This window comes from Myotis lucifugus, unplaced genomic scaffold (assembly GCF_000147115.1).
Source record: "Myotis lucifugus unplaced genomic scaffold, Myoluc2.0 scaffold_49, whole genome shotgun sequence".
NCBI classification, from domain to species: Eukaryota; Metazoa; Chordata; class Mammalia; order Chiroptera; family Vespertilionidae; genus Myotis; species Myotis lucifugus.
In genome coordinates this window covers 4,518,047-4,539,944 of record NW_005871097.1, presented here as the reverse complement: position 1 = coordinate 4,539,944, position 21,898 = coordinate 4,518,047, and the positions used below count along the sequence as shown (strand labels likewise).

Sequence of the window (21,898 nt, the reverse complement as noted above, 5' to 3'; positions counted from 1 at the left end):
CACCCCTTCTAAGTCAGTAGAAAACCTATTCCTCCCTGAAAATGTCAGCTCCTTTCAGATGCTCTCCCCAAACCTTCAGAGAGAAGTAAATTCTCCCTCTTTTGTATGTTGATAGTACTTTGGCCACTTGCTGATACAGCATTTATCAGGTGATATTCAAATTGTTTGTCTGGCTGTAATCCCCCTTCCTCCTCAACCTAATTCTTGAAAACTTGTGTCTTCTTGGAAACTCACATGGACTTCTTTCCAAAAGCTGACAACTGTATTTGCTTATTAAATGTCTGCCTTCCCAGCCAGATAGTAAGCTGAGGCAGGGTCTGTTCCTGGTAACAGACAGGAAATAAGTTTTAGTTGTATTAATGAATTTCTTTATCCAATGCCAGCACAGTCCCTGACATATTATATAACCAATAAAATGTATTGAAAATATTTTGTAGAGTGTACCTCATAAAAATGACAGTGCAGTTATATAATTCAAAGAGCATTTTGGCTGTAGGATTTGAAGTGTATTAATGAGTTAAACTTAATGAGTAAGGCACAGGTAGGAGTGGATTCTCTGCTCTGTGTTATTGACGCATCAGAGCATAAAAGTGATGAAGACTCAAGGATATTTATTCAAGCTTAATAACCTGAAGTTGGCTTCACAGATAACACTAATACTACCAGATGGTATACAGCAATGCTTTGGTCTCCTTTTCATTTTTTGCAATAGGTGAAGACAAAGGGTGTGGGCAGACATCCTGAATGGTATAAATGAGGGTTAAGCCTCATTTATTGAGCCCCTGGTTTGCCACGGCCATAGTTCTGATCACAATACAGTTTAGAAATTGTACCATGAATCTGCTAAGATCTTAATGCCAGTGCTTCTTCAAAAGAGTTGTGATGTTTTTCTCAAATCAGAACAAATATTTTTTATCTTTATCATCAAACATTTACTGAGTGCTTACTCTGTAAAAGATTTTGTGGGGAATACAAGGATTATTAAACGTAGTCCCTATGTTTTAAAACCTTTTTTTCTTTCTATATAACTTTTACCAGTAGCATAAAGAAATTCACTTTTCTTGAAAGGTTCTTTGTGTTTAAATACTGTAGAATAGGCTGACCTTTATAAATAGATATTCATAAAGGTACACTGTTGCTGAGTCTCTGTGGGGGAGGGGGTCGAGAAAACTTCAGACTTTTCCAACAAAGGCTATAGATTTCAACAAAGTCTGAAAATATTGAACATTCATCATGCTTCAATCTCTAACCTAGGTGCTGAGCATTAAAAGGCAAATAAATTATGATTCTGCACATGGGTCACAATCTCCCGTGGGTACAAGACTCCATTTATAATCAGTTAGACCTTAAGCAAAGGTCTCTATTTTCTAAAGTGAAAAGACAGTTGTAGCAGCAAAATTAAGTTATAAATCTGGGGATAATTCTAATTACAGTATAGTGTTCTGCCTGGATGTATGGTATCAAGGTATGCCTTTAGAGAATTTTCTTAGAAACCACTAAAAATAGACTAAAATACTTACATGCAGCGTATTCTGATTATACTTCATAAAATATAAAGGTAATCAGTAGCAGTTATAATATAAAATGACCTATAAATGGAGAAAGTAAAATAAACATGGAGTTCAGTTCACCTTCCCTTGAAATTCAGCTCTTTGTAAATACATATGTAAATTAGTTATGTTGGATAATGTTGAAATGGGAAGGCAACACAGTTGTAGTGAGAGCCTGCTATCTATGTCTAAGTCACAAGGCAAGAAAAACCTGGCATGAGCTTTACCCCCAAGGAACCAAGACGAAGTTAAGGCAAATGTAAATATGATGAAAGGTAGTAAGTGATACATGCCAGTAGAGAAACACAAAAATAATCACTGGGAGTTCAGAGAGAAAGAGTATTTCTAGCTGCCAGCATTTAGCTAATAGAAGTAAAGGGTGCTTATGCATCTTTTGGGAGCAAGACCATCCCAAGAACAACATGATCAAGGTACAGAGACAGGTGCTGACTGTCCAGTGGACAGTACTGTATAATTATACAGGGGAAGGGAGAGGGAAGGGTTCAGACAGGAGAAGTGTGGCATTAGGAAAATGGACTTGAGGTTGAGCCAGACTTCAGGCCAATATGACGTTTTCAATTAACATTTTGAGATTCCTCGCTCATCATTCTGCTTTAAATGGAAAAATAAGAGATATAAGTGATAAAATTAAAATGTTATAGCAGTTTTTTTAAAAATAACATAAACACTTCCATGTATGAGAAACAGAACCAAAATGCAAAATGGTAATCAGACCAAAGCCATGTAGGTCCTGGACTCTGTATATGAAAGCAAGAACACATGAACCAAGGTTCAGCTCTTGTAGAATAATAGACTAACAGCTCCATGTGTGGCCTTTGTGGGAGATTTACATTGGTGGCCTTCAATGAACCACTTTCCAATATCTGCACCCTTGTCTAAGCCCCTCCCACACTGACTCTGGGCTTGGCCACTCAACTTGCTTAGCCAGTGGGATATCTGTAAATGAAACACAGCAGAAACTTTCTAAGTGCTTATGTACTGGGGCATGTCCTATTGGAACCTTTCCAACTGAAAACCAATGGCTATGCTGTGCAGAAGCTCTCACAAGACACATGGAAAGCCAAATGTAGAGAGTCCTTGGAGAATGAGAGTTCACCTTGGGCATTCCAATGGCAGATGAGTTCCCATTCCCTGATCACAAAATCAATGCAATACTTCATTATGTGTTAAATAATTATTTATTAGGCATCTACTATATGCAATACATTGTTCTCACACTGAGGATTATGAGTAAATTAGACAAAGTCTAGCTCTTATTGACCAAATCTATTAAGCTTACAATTTTCACCAATCTATCGCTTCCCTTAAAAGCCTTAAAATGGATTATTTGTGCCATCTCCTTTATCAAGTATCTCAAACAGCATTTTAATATCATCCAACTTGATCGTTATGCTCTCCAATCTGTTTGCATCTCTAAACAACCTCCCACCACACTGCCTTAGTCACAGATTTATAATCTGAGCTGTCATATTACTAACTCTCTGGCATTGTGGCTTAGATAATTAGGGATATCATACATCACTGGCATTTATTGTAATTGCTTTAAGCTCTTGGTAATTGAGACTTATCAGCCCACATACCAAAATGATAAGTATTTCTGTACAATAACCAGTGAATTCTAATAAGGCAATAGGCCAATTACCCCACCTCCACCCTGAGGACCAGCCCCACCCCAGGTCAGATCCAGCCTCAGAATCCAAGTGCAAATCTCTTGGTGGTTATTGAGGGTTGAGGAGGCAACAGGGAGGGGTTTTAGTGCAAAGCCAAATTGCAAATAGTTTTGTTCTAGCCCAGAATTCCTGATAATAGCTCCACCTAAATGGCAATTAGGAAGATAGAGCCACTAACCAAAACATGGTTTGAGTAGGTTTGGGGGCAGATCCAAAGATGTCCAGGGAGCCAGTAGGCTCCCCTGTGCCCTGGGATGAGGGTCAAGTCAAGTTAAATTGAATCTCAAGGAAAAGATTGGTTTCCAGCTGATTTGGGGGGTCACATTTATTTAACATTGTTTAGCATCTTAAACCTTGTAATAGCTACTCCTTAGGTTTTCCAAAACTGGTGTGAAGTTTTGTTGTGCTATGTCTCTCCCCACAAGCCCCACTTCTAAATTCTTTTCTCTCTTCACAACATTATTTTCTTTAGCATAAAATTTGGAGTGGAAGCATATTAAATAACACACAAAATTCAATGGCTTGAATAATGGTGTTTATTTTCTTTAAATACACTTAAATATGAAACAACAGACAGGAGTTTGGTAAACTCAAAACTACAAGCTGGACAGTAATCAGAAAATCAGTGCTGATCATATGAATCAAATCTGCATAAGGAAGAATCAGAATAATTCACAGGAGAGTTGCAATTAGCAAAGGACTCAGAGACTATTCAAATTGCCTCCTCTGCTGTGAGTAATCAGTGACAAAGCACTTATCATTCCATGATGATCAAACCTTTTTCTTTCACCAAACAGAAAGGGTTACACAGGCTCCCTCTTCTCCACTTCTTGGTGTGCAGAGAAGATATCTATCAAGGAACCGGGGAATCCTCAACTGCTGTTTAATGGAAGGTTGGTTTGGATTCCCCCGGTACTATGTGAAATGAATTTTTTCCAACCCCTGGAAAAAAAGAAAAACAGTGACAGCAACTTGGCAAAGCGGCATGCTGTTTAAAATGAGGGAGGAGGAACTTGGGAACAAAGCTGAATCAAGGATTTTCTTGACTGTGGAGCTCAGGGGTAGGCCTTTTCTCCTTTGGAAAGCGGCAATGCTTTGCACAGGCTGGTTTAGCATTTGTACACATTCTGGTGTGAAAGGGGCATCCTTCCTCACAGCTGTTGTGAAAAATAAATAAATACACGTGAGAATTCAGAATCCAGGACTATATTCAAAGAAATAACTCTGTTCTGATTTAAGTTTTTAAAGTAAATTTTCCAGATATGTATTTAAAATGTCAATATAAAATCCTGAATAGTTATCCCACATGGAATCCAAATCTACTAAAGTGCACTCAGTAACCTTTAACTGTTCTAGTCATCAATAAATTTCTTGCTACATAAATCCAGTAATATCCTCTTTCTCAAAGAAAAAACAACCAAATAAACGTATATGTTCATATATTGAGAGAGACTGAACCAAAGAGTCTACTGACCTGAAACGCCCCACTATCCCCCACAAATAATTGTTTACATCTCATCATTCTAGTTTTTGCTTAAGATCCATAAGCCAATAATAGCAAGCAGGATTTTCTTGATTTCTCAATTAATCATCACTCTGTAATCTCTTGCTTATTCTTAGTTGCCAAACCTCTGTTTTACTATCAAAAAGGGGCTTGGGCACTGAAAAAAAAATGGCTTAATAAGGAATCCCACTGAATCAAAATGGCATTTACATTAAATGGTGATGAGTCAAGTTAAGGCGAAAGTGAAAAAGCCATTCACCTGCAGGTATCTGGGTGAAATACCTTGTGCTTCCGGCAGCAGCTCTCCAGACTCTCTCTGCACTCAATGCAACTGCAGTTTTCTGGGTGCTGGATGAGATCTGCGGGACAGGTTGTTTTACACACGCACTCACAACGGTCTTCATCAAACTTCATGTGCGGCCCACAGAGGGTCAGTTCCTGAAGGTGAGAGGGGTCTACACGGAAATAGAGAAGTGTTGGTCGAATAGCTGTAGCATGGGTAGCATAATTCCCAAAGTGTATTCTTTACATCATTCTCAAATCACTTGAATTCACGAAATCTCCTTTCCTGTAGATTTCCCCCTAGTCTTTGCACAATGAAGGAGATTCATCTCTAATTTCACAATCCAAATACAGAATTCATATGTTCTCTTCAGTTTGTGATAAAAATGTTATAAACTGAATATTCTTGTTGATATTTTTTAGAGATTTTTAGGTTGGTGAATTGTTAAAAATGCAAACTTTTACAATCAAGTATGAATAATAAAATATAGGATGTGTAAGGATTATGAGTCTAGTCATCCCCAGTTTTTAGGTGAAGATTAAAAGGAGAGAGGAACAGAAGTATTGGAACTGTAGAAATACACTTCAGCCCTTCCAGATTGTGGATAGAAACAGTGATGTATTTCCTCACCACAGATCACAATATTGATATAAAAATGAAATAGTGATGATGAACTTGGATTCCATAGAGATCTTCTGAGAGATATGTTCAGCTGAGAGAGGAGGGTCTACAAAGTTTTTTATACAATTAGCTGACAGACATTTCTAGAAAGTGTACAATTGCTCCATGTCCAATTCTAATCATCAAGTTGAAATTCATTGCAAAAACTGAAAGAGAAACTTTGAAAGAACTTGACTATATCACCTTAGCATTATTGAAGGTTTCAGAGCAAGTACATGTTTACTTTCTTACTCAAATCTGCTTCTCTCCAGTTTGCCTGATTTAAGTAATGGTGCCATTACTCTTGACTCATCTGCTATATTGAACCTAATCACCATGTCCACCCACTTCTGAGTTCTGTCTCCCTGAATTTGTTCGTTCTTTTCCATCACGACTACCACTGCCTCAATTCAGCCACTACCTTGTATTTTTTGTGTAGATGGCTGTCACTCATTTGCCAGCACAGTTTTACCCTTTCAATTCACTCTTCATAAGGTTATCAAATGCAAATCTAATCACTACTGATTTAAGTACCTTAAAAGGTTCCCCTCTCTTTCGAAATAAAAGCCAATTCTCCTACCAGGACATACAAGACACTCCATGAACTGACATGAACCATACTCATATTCATTCTCATTCATTCTCTCTCTCTCTCTCTCTCTCTCTCTCTCTCTCTCTCTCTCTCTCTCCTCTCTCTCTCTCTCTCTCTCTCTCTCTCTCTCTCTCTCTCTCTCTCTCTCTCTTTCCCCCCCCACCTAGGTTCCACCCATACCAATTATAGTTATAGTACTTTTCGTTCTCCTGATATGCCAAGGTGTCTCAGACTGATGCCTTTGGGCTCGTACTTCCCTTTGTTAGTAATTCTTTCCCCCAATATCTTTCTCAAATTCTGCAAGTTTAGCCAAGTGCCCTTGCTATGTGCATATTTCCATCCTGTCCTTTTTTAAGACTTCTTATATTTGTCTGTTTATTTCTCTGTTTCTTCCATTAATTAAAAGAATCCTAAAGGTTATAGGAACCAAGTCTCATTGTTCTGGCATAAAATAGGCACTTGATAAATATTTGTTGAGTTTATTTGGTGTAATAAAAGGATCCTGAATCCAGCTGATGTATGGAGACTGGAAAATCTCATCCAGCATTCCAAAACATTGGGTTACACCATATATTATTGCCACTATCTGACCATTAATAATGGCAATCTTGTGTCATCCAATCTCATAGTTTTAACTGCTCCGTAATTAATGATCTTTGAAGAGGAAAAAGATGAGCTTTGTAAGCCATGTTCTAGAGAGGCAAAAGTCACTTTGGGGCAAGATGAGAATAGCTTGTTAAAGGATAGTTAAGAAGTGCTTACAGATTTGCATGGATCACAAGGTGGCAGTAGAGACTCATTCAGAACACTTCTGGCAGGACTAACTCCATTCTTAGACCCATGGTGTAGGGAAACAGAGCCCATTAGGTGTTTGCTGAACTTCAGCAAGATAGTTGGCAGAGGCAGGCCTCAGTAACAGAGACTGGATGTAGGAGAACTGAATGAAACAGCAACCAGCTAAAGGTGATACCCTGAAGTCATTCATAAATATATATGGTATTTGTCTTTCTCTAACTGGCTTATTTCACTTAGCATAATAATCCCCAGGTCCATCCATGTTATCTCAAAGGGTAAGAGTTCCTTCTTTATTACAGCAGTGTAGTATTCCATTGTGTAGATGTACCACTGTTTTTTAATCCACTCATCCACTGATGGGCACTTGGGCTATTTCCAGATCTTAGCTATTGTAAATAACGTTGCTAGGAACATAGGGGTACATATATACTTTCTGATTGGTGTTTCGGTATTCTTAGGATATATTGTCAGAAGTGAGATAACTAGGTCAAATGGTGGTTCTATTTTTAGTTTTTTTTTTTGAGGAAACTCCACACTGTTTTCCACAGTGGCTTCACCAGTCTGCATTCCCACCAGCAGTGTACTAGTGTTCCTTTTTCTCCACATCCTCACCAGCACTTGTTGTTTGGTGATTTATTGATGGCAGACATTCTGACAGGTGTGAGGTGGTACCTCATTGTCATTTTAATTTTCATCTCTCTGATGATAAGTGACTTTGAGTATGTTTTCATATATCTATTGGCCATCTGCATGTCCTCTTTCAAGTTTGTTTTATTGCTTAAAGTATTACAAAGAGTATTTCATATGTCTCCTTTTTTCCCCCTTGACCTTCCCCCAGCCTCTCCTACCCACCAGTGTCTTGTGTCCATTGGTTATGTTTATATGCATGCATACAAGTCCTTCGGTTGTCCTTTGTCCACTTTTAATTAGATTGTTTGTCTTCCTGGTCTTGAGTTTTATAACTTCTTTATATATTTTGGAAATTAACCCCTTATCAGATGTATCATTGGCAAATATGTTCTCCCACACAGTGGGCTTCCATTTCATTTTGTTGATGGTTTCTTTTGCTGTACAGAAACTTTTTAGTTTGATGTAACCTCATTTATTTTTTCCTTGCTTCTTCTGCCCTAGGAGATATTTTGGCACAAATGTTGCTATGAGAAATGTCTGTGATTTTACTGCCTATGTTTTTTTCTAGGATTTTTATGGCTTCACCACTTACATTTAAGTGTTCTATCCATTTTGAGTTTATTGTGTATGGTGTAAGGTGGTGATCTAGTTTCATTTTTTTTGCATGTACCTGTCCAATTTTCCCAACACGATTTATTGAAGGGACTGTTTTTACTCCATTGTATAATCTTGCCTTCCTTTGTCAAATATTAATTGACCATGAAGGTGTGGGTTGATTTCTGGGGTCTCTGTTCCGTTCCACTGATATATATGCTTGTTTTTGTGCCAGTGCCAGGTTGTTTTGATTATAATGGCTTTGTAGTGTTATATATTGATTTTAATCCTAGGGAGGTTGATGATGTGATACTAATGTATTCTGTTCCCAACCATGTTCCATTTATCATTTTTATCAATAAACTGATGGATTTTTTCCAAGTAAATTCTTAAAGTTGTGGCTATCTTGAGGAATATAAAATACAAAATCAGGACTACCCAATTTTTCATTTTTTATTTTTTGGTATTTTTTAAAACAGGTTAGAGCAATGACCTGAATCTAACCAGATAAAATTCAATTGGAGCCCTAACCGGTTTGGCTCAGTGGATAGAGCGTCGGCCTGCGGACTGAAAGGTCCCAGGTTCGATTCCGGTCAAGGGCATGTACCTTGGTTGTGGGCATATCCCCAGTGGGGGGTGTGCAGAAGGCAGCTGATCAATGTTTCTCTCTCATCGATGTTTCTAACTCTCTATCCCTCTCCCTTCCTCTCTGTAAAAAAATTAATAAAATATATTTTTTTAATAATTCAATTGGACTTAGATTCACTAATTCAAATGTGCTCATTCAGTGACGAGGTCATTGCACAAAAGGCAGTTGACTGCCACAAGTGTGCAAATGGTGTTTAGTGAACAATAAGCTCAGTATATTCCATCAAGTAGATAAGACTATTGGAAAAGTGACCAGGAACTTGACCCACATTAATTGAATTATAGGACATGAAAATTAGAAGTGATCATGATCCAAGTTATCCCGTGCCTCTCACTTCCATCATTGCTACAACTTCTCAAAAGCTACCCTGCCTCCTTTCCGGTCCCAGGACAACCCATCCTCTTCTACTCTGTCACTGGGTTAATTTTGCTAAAATTCTAATTGTTGCTGTCAGTTTCCTGCTTGAACCAGTTGAGTGATTTCCCTTTGCCCCTAGTATCACATCTAAGCTCTGGGACAAGGTTCATAGTGTGCCCTATGAAGCTCTCAGCTTTCTTTCTCACTTCTACCCAGCCTTCTCCTATTATATCACCACCATGCAACTTCTTCCAGCACTCCAACATGCTATGCTCTCTCACCTCCAGTCCTGAGCACTCATTTTCCCCATGCTCAGAGCACTTCTCTCTTTCCCCACTACTCTGCCTACCCTCAGCACCCATGTGCACCAGCTGCGTCCCTCCCCAGGAATTACCTTCAGCAGAAAGAGGCCATGTTACCTAAGTTTACATCCCCTCCCCGAGGTAGCCCACATACAATGAATGACAAGTTCATAGGACCCAGCCTTGTTCCATTTATCATTTTTACCAATAAACTGATGGAATTTGGGGGGCATCCTCCCAAGGGCCATCCCAGCTTCAGCTCCCCATAGGATTGGCTGACACCTCTTAGCAACTGCAACACAGTTCAACTTCTCTCTCTGCCCAGTCCTGATTCCCTCTCACACTTTAATGCATGGTACGTGCATGCAAATCTCCTGAGTACAAATCTCTCTCAGAAGCTGTGGACCAGGAAAACCTTTACTAGAATAGCCTATAAGTTCTATGTATATTGCCTCCCACAATAACTTTCTAACACTGTATAAATGAGTCACATGGAGAAAGAATTATACTCGTTTTACATGACTCTATAGCAGTGGTTCTCAACCTTCCTAATGCCGTAACCCTTTAATACAGTTCCTCATGTTGTGGTGACCCAATCAAAAAATTATTTTCGTTCCTACTTCATAACTGTAATTTTGCTATTGTTATGAATCGTAATGTAAATATCTGATATGCAGGATGTATTTTCATTGTTACAAATTGAACATAATTAAAGCATAGTGATTAATCACAAAAACAATATAATTATATATGTGTTTTCTGATGGTCTTAGGCGACACCTGTGAAAGGGCCGTTCGACCCCCAAAGTGGTCGCGACCCACAGGTTGAGAACCGCTGCTCTATAGGGTAACCCTGAAATAATGAGTTGATACTCTAGAGCTGGTCTATCCAACATGGTAGCTACAGACCATATTGAGCATAAAATGGCAACTCCAAATACAGATGTGCTGTATGTATAAAGTACACAGTATATTTCAAAGACTTAGCACACAAAAATGAGGACAAATCATTAAAAAATTTTGTATTGATTGCATGTTAAAACCACATAATTTTTGATATGTTGGATTAAATAAGATATATGAAAATTCATTTCACCTGTTTATTTTGACCTTTTTAATGTGAGTACTATAAAATGCAATTTACATATGTGACTCTCACTGTAATTCCATTGACAGTAGTGCTCTGGAGTGAGAGATTTAGGTTCAATATAGTTTACTAGCAGTAAGAGTATGGTCAGAGTAAATATGCTGCCTCGGTAGGTGGTGAATTTCCCCATGACTGATGTATGTCTAGCAGAGGATGGATGAGCATTTGGTGGGAAGGACGTAGATAACATTCAAGATCTTCATGGGCATTTAAACTACATGACTGTTAAGTTTCCCTTAAAATCTGGATTAAACTTTCATGCTGACAGACAGAAATATAGGAAGTCAGTTATTACTTATGGGTTCTAAGGACTGATTCCTTAGAGTTGAATCCTTACTTGTTGCTTGCAAATCGTGGTTTAAAACAAGCAAAGTTCAAAATTGCATGATTCCTTACAATTTTTTTTCCAGTGGAATCATATCAAGTTCTCTGGTAAATGACCAAAAATGCATTCATTTTTAGCCAAATGCTCATCACCAAAAATCATAGCATTATGAGTTATGAGCAGTGATGGTTGCTTATCTCACTTGGTTCCCAATTCCCCTTAGTCTAATAGCTGTGTTTTGCTTTTAATTTGATTTCGTTTCAGAAAAAGTTTCCTCTTATCCCCCTTTTTTTCAAATTACTGTCATGTTTTCACATGACACAGTTAAAAGAAACCAAGAAATCCAAAATTACTTTATCTTCTGGTGAGATTTTATATAAATAAATTAGTAAAATGTGGTTAACTGTTTAGTTCTGAAGTGGCCTTCATTAAAGGTTACCATCCCCTTTCAAATTAAATGTATTGGGATGCTCTAATTGCTTTGGACTTTTCTTTAATATTAAAAAGCAGATAATGCATTAGTGGGTTTTCTATATAATTAAAGCACAGAGAGCTGTGGAATCTGACTGCTTCTATCACTTTTAGCTTGTGTGACCTTGAGAAAATCACTAGACATTGTAGTATGTACACTTTGTGATTGTAAAAAAGAGGATAATAATAGTACTTTATAGGATTATTGTGAGGACATAATGAGTTAATACGTATAAAAGCCTTACAACATTGCCTGGTCATATTAAGCACTCAATACATGTTAGTTGCTATTGTTGTTATTTTTATTATTACTATTATTATTTCATACTGCTCTCATTACCTTCCATGCCAGCAAGTGGATTCTCCTCCTGTAAAACACATTTACATTTGCTGCTATCCCATAGCATGTCAATAGGACAGAGTTTCTTGGGATGGGAACAACTAGGAAAAAGAAATAAACCGGATTTAAAAGCTTTCAAGGGCGATCGTACCTTTGAAACATTTTTTTAAAACGTTGCATACATTTCTGAGAGAGAATAGTTAAGATTTTAAAGAGCTTAATTCATATTTATGAACTGCATATAATTAGTAATTCTGTAATTACAAATATTCTACTTAGAAACCTTTGGAAATGAAACTGTAATTTTGGGAAGTTATACTCTTTAAGAAGATTTGTGTTAAAATGATGCAAATTACCTGTCAACAGAGCCTATTTACCAAAAGTAAATATTGTTCTAACATAGCTCCTAAGCACTATCTTCTTTAAAATAAAGAACATTGGTCAGAACAGCAGGAACATCTTAAGGATAAATGTTCCTTATAGATGAGCTTTCTTTTCTGCTTAAGGGAGGTAGCGATGTCTTCTTAGCTCACTGTTAAGTAACATAACCACCAGCTCACTCCTTCACTTGCCACTCACACATGTGTTTACTGATTTACCTTTGCAAGATCTAAGTATCCAACTTAGTTTATATTTTTATTCAGTGTTTATAATTTGACCTTCATTTGTTTCTCAATTTTTTTCCCAAATCAATGATTCTTCTCTTTGATTCCTGAACACTTCAGGGTGTTATAATTTGTGTCATAAAGAATCACAAAATACTCTTAGAAAAATTTCAAAGTCAATTGAATTTTAAGTAATTTTCATTTGAAATAAGAAATTTTCATTTGGTAATCTCAAGAGGAAGGGTTAGAAAATCTCCAAACTCAGATGCAGATAATTTTGGCACTCGCCAATGACTTCAGGAACCTTTTTCCCACCCCTAATTTTGGGACTGAAATGTATAAACAGCCTAGAATGAGTTTTATTTAATGTTTGTGGTTTTTTTGGAATGAGGGAACATGTGCCAAAGTTGAGGCTGGAAGGAAGTTTTACAACTGCAATTAGACTGTGCATATGAAGAACAAAGGTGTCCATAGCAGACACGCTAAGTTCATAAGCACTGAGTTGTTTGGTCCTACTGCAATATACATCTAACACCTGATAAAAAACGTATTTGCCAAACAGTTATTACCAGTAGATCTGAGTTAGAAGCTAAAAAATGAAGAACTTGGAAAGAAAGTGATGACTCTATAATTAATGAAGTATTCTACACACACAGCTTAGGCAAAGGCAAGAACAAGTACTAATCAAATATAAGAAATGCTTACCCATTTTCTTCTGTGACCTCAATGGATCTTCTGATAATGGGGTATGGATGGCTGGGAGCTGTTGACAAGCACTTACAACCTGTATGGTTGGCAACTTTAACAGGCACTAATTCGGGCACTGATGTCAAAGGCACTGATATTTCAAAGAGCTAGAGTAGAGAAAATAACCATAATACACATATATTTAAAAGAACATTTCTACAGTTTGCGTTTTTGCCTTTGTCCTTTATGGTAGTGACTTTAGCAAAGTTTTTTCATCAAGAACAGAACTAGTAAGGATAAAGGCTAACATAGTGGGAAGACTGCTGGGCTGGGAGTCAGCTGACTGGGGCCTTATCCAATTTTACCATGTATTTAAGCTTGATTAAATCTCCTAATTTTTGTGCCACTGGTGCCCTTGTAAAATGGTACTGTTACTCCATGCTCCTGCTTTAAATTTGAGTGTAAATAGTAAAGATTAAATGAAATTATACCTATGAAGTTTCTTTTTTCTTTTTCCTATGAAGTTTCTTTGAGACCATGATGAAGAGATTATTGTTCAAAAACAATTTACTTATCACTTCTCATACTGTCTCCATTGAAGGAATATAGTTTCCTGTTCTTTGACTTTGGACTTGGCCATGTGACTTGTTTTAGTCAACAGGATGGTAGCAGACATGACACAACTGCAAACTTGAACTGTGCATACTTTGTAGGGCTTGTAGCCATGAGAAGAGAATGATCTGACAGGCTTGCTGTTCCAAGGGATGAAAGACATAGGGAACAGACCTGGATTCAACCTGTAGCTTGGAGTCAAGCCCTATGGAGCCTCCTCTAAACTAACTAGATCTCAGATACATGAGTGAGAATAAGTCTTTGTTGTTTAAAGCCCCTGAGTTTTAGGATGTTTATTATGCAGCATCACACAACAATAACTGACTGATACACAATCATCATGCCCAACCACTAAATTATAGGTAACATGAATGTCATTCGTTCTATGTTTCTATATGCCAGCCCTGTTGTAAGCACTTTTATATTAATTCATTTATTCCTTATTACAACGATATAGGGTGGGTTTTTATTACCCTCCCCAACCCTCTACAGGTGAAGAAATATATGTACAGAGAAGTTAAACAACTTGCCTAAGGCCATATAACTATTGATTAGAAGAGTGGACATTTGAACCCAGGCAGTCTATTCTAGAGGCAGAGGTGATACTGTTAAGAATATACTTTATTACTTTTTGGAATGAAATTGCTGTGACCAGAAGAAGCAAGGTGGTATCTTGGGAAGTAGAATTTAGAGAAGTGTCAATTACTTTGTTTTTAGAGTGGTTCTATGATATACGGATGAATTTGAACTTGATTTTAATGCTCTGTCCATTCAATCACCAGTGGATGTAGTCTTTTCTACATAGAGAATTCATTTGTTCACTTTGTTTCTAAGAGGTATTTCATGAAATAGTCCATAACTTTGGGATGAGAGGTAGTTAAAAAAACACAATTAAAATGTTCAGATATGCATAATTGGAAATAAAAACTGCTGTACACTTACAGTTAAGTACATTCTGTAAAACCAATCATTTGTTGAGTACAGCAGTCAAAATAAAGTACTCAACTATCTATTAAGTGAAAACAATCCATTAACGTTGTGTTTATTCTGACCTTTCAATATGTAATGGAATTCCATGAGTCTAAGTAAGAGAGTGTTTTTAGAGTGTTTACTTTGCATAAATTTCATCTTCTTGCGAAATTTTTCAGCTCTGCTCTAGGGAATACAGCGTGGTCATGAACTAAAGCCTTTTACATTAATGCAAGCTTTGTTTTTTCTGACAGTTGGTGCCTAGCCATGCTTGTTATTTTTTGACCTGATTGTCAAATAGTAGAGGTCGGAATTTACAAGTTATGAGATTCTCTAAAAGGATTTGGAAAATTAAACTCTACAGTTTAAGGGGTATTTTAGGGGGTAGGAGGAACAAAATTAAGGATAAGAACCTATTGCCAAACAAATCAACATTCCATTCTTTATATCTAATTAAGATAATGACCTAACATGGATATATTTGGCGCATATGTAATTTTATTGTGCTACTATATACATATGCATACAGAATAAAGGCTATATAGGCAAATGTGATAATTAAATGAATATATGAACATGCACAAGGAATTTGCAAAATAGCGCCAAAAGGAATGTAGTTTGACTTACAGCTTTTTAATATGTTTTCCTAAATTTGTTATTACTTCTTTCCTATGCAACAATTATATTTTGCAACAATATGGTAGCAATAAAAAGAAAAACTTATCTGCTGAGCAAAAAGGATTTTATGAGATGGAAAGGGAAGAATTATTTCTTTCATGGAGACTGCAGAATTGTTTTCAAATGTCTTTTGTGCTAGATATTTTCCATTTGCCTCTCCAGAGATGGCATCCTCTCTCTCTTTCCTTCCCCACTGGGCTCTGTGTCCCAGGACACTGACATCTATGGATGACATCTATAGGTCTTCTTACCTACCCATACCCCCTACCCCCCACTCTTTGCCAGGCTAAGGGTTGACCGTGGCCTCCATTCCTCCAGCCAGTCCTGCAGCCCTCTTCCTCATTTTCTCTCTGGTCCCATAACTACTCTTCAATGAATGGGGGGGGGCGGGTAATGGGGGATAAGGACACATATGTAATACCTTAATCAATAAAGAAATTTAAAAAAAGAAAAAACAACAACAAAAAAATAAATTAAAAAAAATATAAAAGGTCCCCTTTTGCTAGCTCTGGGTACTGCACCAGCCCTTCCTCTTTTCCCCTAACCCAGTGGTTCTCAACCTTGGCTGCACATTAGAATCACCTGGGAATCTTTTCAAAATCCTGATTTCTGGACCTCATCCTCCAGAAATTCTGTTTCTTTGTTATGGGGTGGGGCCACAACATTAGTAACAAAGAAACAGAATTTCCGGAGGATGAGGCCCAGAAATCAGGATTTTAAAAAGATTCCCAGGTGATTCTAATGTGCACCCAAGGTTGAGAACCACTGCCCTTAAACTCTTCTCAGTCACTCCATTTGAACAACACAGAACCTAACTAATCAACAAGGCAGTGCAGCTGTCTTCATTCCTTTTAATGTCTATTCTAGTAACTTCCATATGATTATAGCATCAGAGAGGCAATGACTGATAAAAATTCAGGCTCTGGATTCTCACAGACCTAGATTTGAAGCCCAGCTCTGCCATAAGTTACTTCTCTGAGCCTAAGTTTTCTCATCTATAAAGAAGGATAAAAAGATACCCCTTTAGCTTGTTTCATGGATTAAATGAGACAACACACACGAAGCATTTAGCACAGTGTTTGGCAAAAAGCTCAGTTGCAGCTGTCAACACTGTCATCATTGGGACTTGGCAGAGGACATGCTAGCTGGCGTCCTCATACCTGTTTGGAAACATACGAGGTGCTGGTGTTCATGCAGATGACGCTCTCTTCATTGCAGCAGCCGCCACACCGGAAAACGTTCACACAGGGAGGTTTGAAGAACCTGTTGGTGCTCCTCCCCAGCTCACTGGCGACCTCCACACACGTCTCTCTAGGGCTGCACTGGGTTCTTCGCCATTCCTCATCTATAACTGCAGAGAGGAAGCTTATTGGGGCCAGCAGAAGAACCGGTCCTGACATGCCAATGTGAGCCAGGGTCATGCTGGGCATAGTCGTAGCGCTTATTTTACTAGTTATTTTTTGTTGGTCCTTTAACCAAAGATTGTTTACAGCAAAATTAGAGTCAAAATCTGTTCCTTCACACTTACACAATACCTTTCTAGAATATAATTTTCTTTTTCTTTGGTGAAGAACACCATATCCTGTATATAACCACATTGGTACATCTGGAGAAGCTGGTCAATTAAGAAGTAAATGGAAGTGTGTAAAGACATAACGTGTTATTTATTAAGCAATTTATATGACACAGCTGAATAGCATTTCTTCTATTGAAGCCAAGAGTGCACAGGTTTTAGCACCATTAAGGAATACATTTTTTGTTGGTTGCTTGACTAAGTCTTGCCAACAACCACTAAGTGAACTTGAAAACACATCCTGCCCCAGTTGAACCTCGAGATGCTACCTGTGGCCCACGCTGACACCTTGACTGCATCCTTTGGAGAGGCCCAGGAGGGACACCCATCTAGGCTATGTGTGCATTTATGACTCACAGAAACTGTGAGATTTAAAAAAATGTTGTTTTAAGCAGCTAAGTTTTTGGTTAAGTGTTATGCAGCAATAGATAAATTCTTCTCCATTTTTATCCCATCTTCAAAAATTTGTATTGGTCTCTCCCCAGAATATTCTAAATTCCCATATATGTGAACATGTTTCCACTAGAAGAGACAGAGGAACATCTGCTTAAGGAACACAAACATAATATTATTGTTGGAGATCTGACTGTAGTCTATAAATTATTCCCTTAAAACATGTTTCCATATTTTCCCCCTCTTAATCGCAATTTTGCTCATATGTTGCTTCTTCAATCACTGAAAGTCACAAAATACAAGATGTTTGGCCAGCTGAGAAACATTACATACACTAGACAGTTTGCCTAGACTCTTTTTTGATTAATAAAATCTTTTATCCTAAGAAACTTTTTTAAATTTATGATTTTGAATATTTATATAAAGAGCCTGAAGTCTATAAATATGAGAGATAAATTATGCAATTAGGTGTTAATATGGGTATCTCACTACCATTAATCATGAATCCTAGAAAAAACAAGTGATTAAATTATGAAGATATTACTGTTTAAAATTCTACTTACATACTGTTTTCCATTTGCTTTTTTATAAAACTAAGTTTTGAGAGTTGGAGCAGTAAGATTTTAATCAAAATTGTGTGGAACTATGACCAATGTCACTGAGTAAAGGCTGCATAACTCTACTATTCTTCATACCGCCAGTGTGTCTGTTCTGCCTCCAAGATTACCCTGAAATCCATGAGGGAGAGTTGATAACAAATTATAAGTGATGTACTACACCCATTTGATTATTTTGATTATTTACTGCTTCTAACTTAGTCAAAATTTCAGATGACCCCCCATATAATGAAATATTTTAGAGTTGTTAAAAATATTTTTACACTTTTTATGGTTTCCTCCTTAGGAATTGTCAATGTCACTGACTTTTTAAAATCACCTAATTTTGGTTTTATGGTAATGCTTGTCTAACTCAGTCTTCACAGAGTATCTCCAGCCCCTCTCAGGTCTTTACACAGGTAATCTGGTTAAGGCCTTGGATCTCAGGTGAGGTCTGACCTCTTTGCTTTCATAAAGTCCAGGCTAATCTACCACAAAGACGTGACTAGAGCTTCAAACCTCTGGCTAAAGTGGGTTCTAGACCATGGTTCCAATGATCTCCACTCATTTAGACACACAGTCATACAAAAACACAAAGAATCCTCTTCACACTGAGGCCCACGATGCAGCCGAGGGATTTATCCCTGCCTACACAAAGCCTCCCCACAGCCAACAATAGAGACCTGTGCAACCTTGTCATCTTTTTACCAGTGGGGAAAAGTAAAGATAACTCTAGAAAGAAAGAAAAGAATGATTTTGGCTTAGTGATCAAATTGAATTATTTGATAAATATAATCCATTAGCAGGCAATCATATCTTAATCAATTCTAAAATGCTAGGTCCTGGGGTGGGGCAGGAACCGGGTAGAGGTGGGCAATGGGGGGGAAAGTGATGGACATCTGTAATATTCTCAACAATAAAGATAAAAATAAAAATAAATAAAATGCTAGGTCAACACTGCCACAGTGGCTTCTTGCATTATGTTGACATTTCATAAAAAAGTTAAATGCCTAATTGAAAGCCACATAATTTTATTTGCATGCATTTTATTCATTATGGCACAGTACATATAGACAATGGTTTTCTTATAAAGGACCACCATACCTTACTATTTTCTTTATTTCCAATTATGTTATTTTATAGTTTGGAGTTTAGATTATTTCATCTAGAGAGAATCAATTATTCTGCTACTAATACCAGCATACGTTATTACAACTTAGCTTCCAACTTTTACTTTTCATTTTTTTACTTTAAAAAACCATAGAATGTCAAAGAAATAAAAAATCTATATCTAAACTATTAGTTTTTATCCATGTATGTATAGCAGTAGAATGTTTTTTATTAATGAATGCCAAGGTTGTTTTATTTTTTAAGTAAACACAATGATTTTTAAAAAATTAAAAACCATCTTTCTGGGGTGTTTTGCCCTCACATCTTTGAGTTAAATATACTCCTGTATTTTGAAGTGTTCTTTTGTGTTGATTTTTTAAATCTCAGAATCATACTCAATATATTTCTCTGCAGAGTTAATATAGGAAAACAAGAGTAGATATAGGAAAGTAAGATTCTCCGTTAACACCAAAGCTATGAAATCAGACCCCCTGTTCCTCTCCCTAACACATGCTGCCTTGCTCAAACTTTTGGCAGAGTTGGTGCATTTGTTACTATCTGAGAAAGAGCAAGAATTGGCCTACACACACACACACACACACACACCCACACATATACACACACACACATATACACACACACCTACCTTTTAATGTTTCAATGTCATAGAAAGTTGCCGCAAACCTGGTGGACCGATGGGATGCTGAGCGAGAGTCCGGGGTGGTAAAACTTTTGAGCTTCAGCCGGCATCTCCACAGCTTCCAGTCCTCGAAGTGTGTGATTTGCAGTAGTTCCTCCAAGCCAGAAGCTGCCCTAATCTGCTGTTCAGATTGTTCTAACAGGGACCGCTTGGAAAAACAAACAAAATAGTGGTATGAAACCAAGTTACTAAAGTTTTAGTTTGTCTGATAACCTTCATTGCTAATACTTAAAAGTGTAAATAGAGCTGAAAAGGCATTAGAGAGATGATTCAAATGTACAACAGTACCTAGGGAAAACAAAGTAGTAATTTTTTTATTCACATTCTGCTCACTTATGATTGAATCAAAGGGATTACGTATTTCCCCCTGGGTACTCAGAACATTTAAAAACAATGGTGAGCTTCCAAATATGTCTGCATCTTAACCCCCAGAACCTGTAAATGTGACTTTATTTGGGACAAGGAAGTTTGCAGATGTCATGAAGTTAAAGATCTTGAGATGAGATCCTCCTGGATTATCCACGTGGACCCTAAGTACAAAGACAAGTATCCTAATAAGAGACGGAAGAGGGGAAGCCACAAACACAAAGGTGAAGATTTTTTGAGACAGTGGCAAATATTAAAATAATGCAGCCACAAGCTAGGGATGGCCTGTAGCCAGCAGAAGCTGGAAGAGGCAAGGAAAGATTCTCTCTAAGAGCCTTTGGAGGCAGCAGAGCCCCTGCCTACACCTTGGTTTCAGAATTCTGAATTCCAGAACTGAAAGAAAATACATTTCTGTTGTTTTAAACCACCAAGTTTGTGGTTATTTGGTACAGCAGCCACGTGTAATTAATATATATATTTTAAATTGCACTATTTTGTGACAGGAGCCAATGACAATTGTTTTCATTCTATTATTTGTTTGAGAAACTGACCCATAAAGTCCTGGGGAACTGCCTAAAGTCACACTAGGAAAAAAGATTTTTAAGATTCTAACAACCTGAAATTTCTGACTTCTAATCCTCTGAGCCTTTTAAATCTGTTTGCCATTTCAAAGGTATGGGTGTGTTTTTTCTCATAAAATACACTTCTTCAGTTTATGCTGAAAATTGCCTTTCCACACAGTTGCACGAACTGTATTGACTGATATGATGCCTGGATTTGTAAGTAAAAACGTGGTTGAGCGTCAGTCCATGAACCAGGAGGTCACAATTCTATTCCGGGTGAGGGCACATGCCTGGGTTGTGGGCTTGATCCCCAGTAGGGGCCATGCAGGAGGCAGCTGATCAATGATGTTCTCTCTCATTGATGTTTCTATGTCTCTATCCCTCTCCCTTCCTCTCTCTAAAATCAATAAAAATATTTTTAAATTAAAAACATGACTTGGCCAACAAAAGATTTTCAGTATGCAGCCTATTTGTTCAAAACTAGGGTCATGGTTATATAAATAATGATACATGTATACAATTAAATACTATGTGAGCATCAAAACCAGAGATGTAGGCTTGTATTGGGAAGAATGAATCTGCATTCAACAGTGTTTGGGGAGTAGATTTTTTTTTAGATATGATGATGGATACTGAGTTGTCCGAAAGTGGGTGCTCAGAAGAGCAAGTATGGTCATGTATGATTCAGTTATATCTTTTTAAAAGTCATTTGTGTGTATAATGTGCATCAAATATATAAACAATTAACCATTGATAATCATATATAATATCTGGAGGAATATACATGAAAACATATACAATAGTTAATTCTCTAGATTAGGAATTATCAAAATATACCCTCCCCCCGGCCTAATTCAGCTTGTTGCCCTCCTGTTTTTACAAATAAAATTTTATTGAAATACAGCCATGTCCATTTATTTACATAGTGTCTCTAGCTGCCTTCATTCCACAAGAGCAAAGTTGAGAAGTTGAGACAGAGACCTTCATAACAGTTTAAATCTGAGGCCACCCACTTTTTAAAAATTTCAGTTCTGTTCTCAATCATTATATTTTTCATTATTCCATTGTATTACATTGTCTTTATTCTCTTTTTTGAAATACTTATTAGAAATACATTGGAGCCTTTCAATGATCTTACATATCTCTTAAATATCTTT

At 37.2% G+C, this 21,898-nt stretch overlaps 1 protein-coding gene across 1 annotated transcript in view; it reads right to left on the bottom strand.

Annotated features, from left to right (window-relative positions):
• Window positions 1-3,664: 3,664 nt before the first annotated feature.
• The window catches only part of VEGFD (vascular endothelial growth factor D), a 29,094-nt gene continuing 10,860 nt past the window's right edge, over window positions 3,665-21,898 (bottom strand). Inside the window, exons 2-7 of the mRNA XM_006088581.3 lie at window positions 19,759-19,960; window positions 16,601-16,791; window positions 13,200-13,348; window positions 11,890-11,990; window positions 5,005-5,200; window positions 3,665-4,398 (exon numbers count right to left, since the gene is read on the bottom strand). Of these exons, the coding sequence (XP_006088643.1) occupies window positions 4,272-4,398; window positions 5,005-5,200; window positions 11,890-11,990; window positions 13,200-13,348; window positions 16,601-16,791; window positions 19,759-19,960 (966 nt within the window). The 3' untranslated portion in view covers window positions 3,665-4,271. The remainder of the gene's footprint in view (window positions 4,399-5,004; window positions 5,201-11,889; window positions 11,991-13,199; window positions 13,349-16,600; window positions 16,792-19,758; window positions 19,961-21,898) is intronic.